At 40.7% G+C, this 4,363-nt stretch overlaps 2 protein-coding genes across 3 annotated transcripts in view; one reads left to right on the top strand and one right to left on the bottom strand.

Moving 5' to 3' along the window:
* Positions 1-2,859, top strand: part of LOC109476031 (adenine DNA glycosylase-like) — a 13,898-nt gene extending 11,039 nt beyond the window's left edge. The window contains exon 17 of one of the 2 annotated variants that reach the window (XM_019776848.1): positions 2,198-2,859. The gene's annotated coding sequence lies outside the window, so the exon portion shown is untranslated. Of the gene's footprint in view, positions 1-2,114; positions 2,130-2,197 lie in introns of those variants that run through there. The other variant, XM_019776847.1, reaches the window with a different exon arrangement.
* LOC109475982 (tripartite motif-containing protein 2-like) lies at positions 73-3,702 on the bottom strand. Its single transcript, XM_019776789.1, has 3 exons — positions 3,690-3,702; positions 2,488-2,756; positions 73-2,293 (listed from the first exon to the last, which is right to left on the bottom strand). The coding sequence occupies exons 1-3, from the start codon at positions 3,700-3,702 to the stop codon at positions 1,748-1,750; spliced, it is 828 nt and encodes a 275-aa protein (XP_019632348.1). The 3' UTR covers positions 73-1,747.
* Between the last annotated feature and the right edge of the window lie 661 nt (positions 3,703-4,363).

Here is a 4,363-nt window from a genome sequence, read left to right on the forward strand (position 1 = left end):
TATTTGCAAATCAGAAAAAAATGAAGAGGCGAATCCGTTAACCAAGAAATTAAATTGGTGTGGCCTAAACTAATACGATTGCACTGTATTTCGTAAAATTGCACTGTATACTCTGGCACCCCCGTAACCACTGGACTATGCATGCTACAAGATAAAGTAGCTAGAAATTTATCCTTACCAGCCCTCCTACCGGGCACTGGTCCATCTATAACCATGACCTTGCATTACTGTCTTTATTACCAGGCCTGGAGTTGTGCCAGAGAGGGGAGGCCATGTTAAATCTCTCCTGACTACCTCATCAGTTTATCTTAAGTCTCTAATCATGTTGTTTGATGAGCAAATTCAGCCCATCATCCCACCATAATCCCGCGGCCCTGTGGGGATTACAGACCCTGCCCAGGTACTGCGGGATAGACGCACCAATTCTGGCAGGATCGACATTTCTGACGTGTTTCCAGTACTTTTAATTAACATGGTGTTAGGGGCTTAGCAAATGATGTGCAGCATGTAGAATAATTTTCATCATATCAGCTACTTGTACATGGTGTCAGCTCAAAATTGAACTAGAAATGGCAGGCATTGGACCAGGTACAATTATTTGTTGGCATGTTCTTTGGTGTTGCAAGCCCCCCCCCCCTGAAAAAAAAAACGCCGTTAGCTGCTCTTAAAAATAAATGCTGCCCCGCTAAGTCTATGGCAAATAATCATATGGCGAATAATGGTAAACTCACAGAAAAAGCAATATACACAGTCACTCACCAATTTTCTTTACTTATAAACTAGATTTTGAATTTGTTTTTTCATGACATAAATCCACTATAGCCAGGCATGCTACCTTCTGATGAATATTATGATTTGCATAATTATCATTTAATCCATACATAAAGTCCCTGGAGATTCTTGATGACTAAAAGTTGACAAATATTTAATGTGTTTATGGTAATAAGTTGACTGGTATGGTAATCTTAGTGATCATGACAGTATGTATCAGTGACGAGCATGAAATGTTTTTGTAAGTGTAAACGGGCCTGACAACCAGCGGGCTGCAACTATGCTGTCTTTCATAAATAAACCATTCTATTATGTTAAAACAAAATTGGTTACATGTACATGTATAAACAGCTTGAAATACATTGAGAAAAGCCTGAAGAATTTTAAGGCTTCCATTTATCAATCTGGTATTGTGGTCTTTGACTTAAGCAACAGCACTTTACAGATAACTTGTTACACACAACTAAAAACAAGTCACAGTTCTTTAAGATTTTGTTATGATAGTCTTGCTTTGAAAAAGTCTTCACAGCATTATGGTAGCATGTTGGCTTAATGTACTGCGCCTGCGGCAAACCTGTAATGTATTACGGGTAGCGCTTTAAAATTCTTAAAGGTTATATTCGTGTATTTAACAATAGTATCTATAGTTTTCAAATGTTGTTTGGAAAAGATATCCTCTATAACAGGTAAAATTCTTATGCAACTTTGACCAAGCTACACCTGTATATGCCATGCTATACCCAGTGCAATGGGAGCATTCCGCTAGAGGGTACAGCTGCTTCATCTTATCTTTTATGAGGATATGGGGGTATCCTTATACATGTATATGCTAGACGGGCCAGGTTTACAGCATGGCCTTTTCCATAAACCCAGACTGTACCAATACTTCACCCAAAGTAGAATATAGATGATTGTAAATACTAAGCTAGTTAGTAGGTGCTCACAGTTCCTGTACCTGAAGCATTCTGTGCTGTTTTTACATGTATTTGTACTTCCTGATGAAAAATTTGTCTCGGAAAACAGCTACAAACACATGTCCATCCTCTGTCACAGCCACCCCATGGGGCCGGGTCCGTTTGTCCCCATCAATGCTAATGGTGGATACCCAGGTGCCGTCTGAGCGGAACACCTGAAGCTTATTAAGCTTACTGTTGTCACCACCAGTGTTTGACAGAACTATGTTCCCCTTGCTGTCAGCTGACACCCCTATAGGGCTCCACATGTCCCATGGCTGTTTTCCCTCCTGACCAAACTTGTGCTTATAGTTCAGATTCTTGTCAAACACCTGAACACGGTTATTGCGTTTATCTGACACAATGATGTTGTCCTCTTTATCCACACAGACACACCATGGCTCAGCAAACTGCCCCTCCCCCTCCCCAAGCCCTCCCACCTGTTTCACCAGTGTCCCATCTGCCTCAAACAGGAAGACGCCGTGTTTCATGTGGTCACTTACAACAACCCTGCCATCTCTCTGTACTGCCAGACTGAAGGGAAATGTGAATATTTCACAAGAGGGAATCTATGCAGCAGTTTTCCTGCTGGGGAAAATTTCTTCACTTCATATGCAGGGGTCACCAGTATCGTGCCATCAGTCTGAACTGCAAGTCCTGAAGGGTAAAAAGCACCAAACGAATGACAGAACTTTCCGCTAAGATCAAATACCTGAACACAACAGTTAAGATTATCAGCCACATACAGCCTGTCCCCCCTGACTTCTACATCTGCAGGCAGGCTAAACTGCCCCTGCTGGCTCCCACAAGCGTAGTGATCATCAACCAAATGTGGCCTGTACCAACCGGCTGATATATCTAAAGCACTGCACTGCCCCTGCTGGCTGCTGTTCTGCCCAAAGCTCAGTACTGGGTGGTTACTGTCCACATCTACAGTGAGAGAGCCCAGATCCTTCATAACCCCCATAACTTCTGGAGATTTCTGCTCTTCTGGAGGTTTCTGCCCTTCTCCTGGAGGTTTCTGCTCTTCTCCTGGAGTAAGACAGTATTGATGGAAACTCATGGTTTAGTATACATGTACATGTATATGGCCACAGCAAGTAACTTGAATTGATGACGTCCTCCGCAGACTCCAAATCTAATGTGATAGGGGGGGAAAAAAAAAGGCAGGCAAAAAACCCCCGAAATCCCAACATTTTCAATTTTTGACATCATAAACCTTGTTAAAAAGAAATGATACCTAATCGTATATTGTGCTAAGTTTACAGCCAGCTATTAAAACATTCATTTCTCACTGAAAACAGCTATGAAAAATAAAAGTTTTCAATCATAATGTAAAAATGGTTTTGATTCAGTGGGAGCATCACATATACACACACAGCCATTATCACATATAAAAGGAATGAAGGTATCACTGGACACTGCGTCAGAGTTAAAGACAAAACAATAAATCAGAGCCTTGTAAAGTCTCCTCTCTTCCTATTTATTTGCCATCCATGTTCTGGCATGGCAACAGACGTCTTTTGCCATTTTTGGCATGTTGACCACCGTCAGAGGGGAACAAAATGTCTTTTTTTTCCAAAATCAGGCGAAAATCAATGTGCACAGTGATGCCATCCATAAAAATTACTTGCTGTGGCCTATAACGTTATATACATACATGTATGGTAACTTGAAGACATAGTTGGTAACTTGAAAACACTATAAATACAGGCAGATCGACTATAAATCTGGCAATCTACAGAATTCCTTGGGTCCAGGCTTTACATTTTTAATGAAACAACGTCAGAATCTGTTTCTGTACAACAGTATTTCGTATGTTTTATGTACTTTATTAGTCTGTTCCGTTTCTTTTATCATTACCCTTTGATTGTACTTAAGTTACCTTTTATTATGTTATGTATGTCACAGGGAGCTGTCACATGATATGCTAACCTGTATAAATAAATGAAATGAAACAGTTACCTTTGGCAGCCATGTTTGACGTCTACAATTCCAGTCTAGTTCTGGCAGCAGAAGACAAGCATGCAGCAATCCTGGAGAAAAAATATACCAATTTCAGCAAAGGTCTAGAAAAATTAGAGGGAAACAACTACAGGGCACAACATTTTCTGACATTTTGATGTTTCATGAGATTTAGAAATTTTTGTACAGTGAATATAGAAGAACTTTATTGACACAACAAAAAGTACAGCAACTTTCGTAAGGTCTAAGACATGTAGATATACAGACAAATATACATGGGTACAATGAAAATATGCTACGTACAGAACAATAGGTGGGTCAACTAATACTACTTGTTCTAAGGTTTAAACATTCTTTGATATATTTACCTATTTGTACACAGTAAGGGTTATTACTCCGTGAAGGAGGTCAGGACCTCCGGACGGAGTGTTGTGATCGGCTGATTTTTCATGTTCGCAGTCAAAACACTGGGTTCTCTTTGTGTAATCGGCACGCAATTTTATACGCCGTCTGCGGGCATGCCCGTGTTGATGCACGAATGTGTATTTTTGCCGTTGCTGCTTTCGCGGTCAATGTAATATCGCAGACGCACCCCTACAATTACGAGGCGAATTGGAATGGTCCAGAAAAACGCGTTGTTTGGAATAGCAGTGGGGGGGGGTAAAAGTTCATGC

This window comes from Branchiostoma belcheri, unplaced genomic scaffold (assembly GCF_001625305.1).
Source record: "Branchiostoma belcheri isolate BF01 breed outbred unplaced genomic scaffold, Haploidv18h27 scaffold36, whole genome shotgun sequence".
Lineage (NCBI taxonomy): Eukaryota > Metazoa > Chordata > Leptocardii > Amphioxiformes > Branchiostomatidae > Branchiostoma > Branchiostoma belcheri.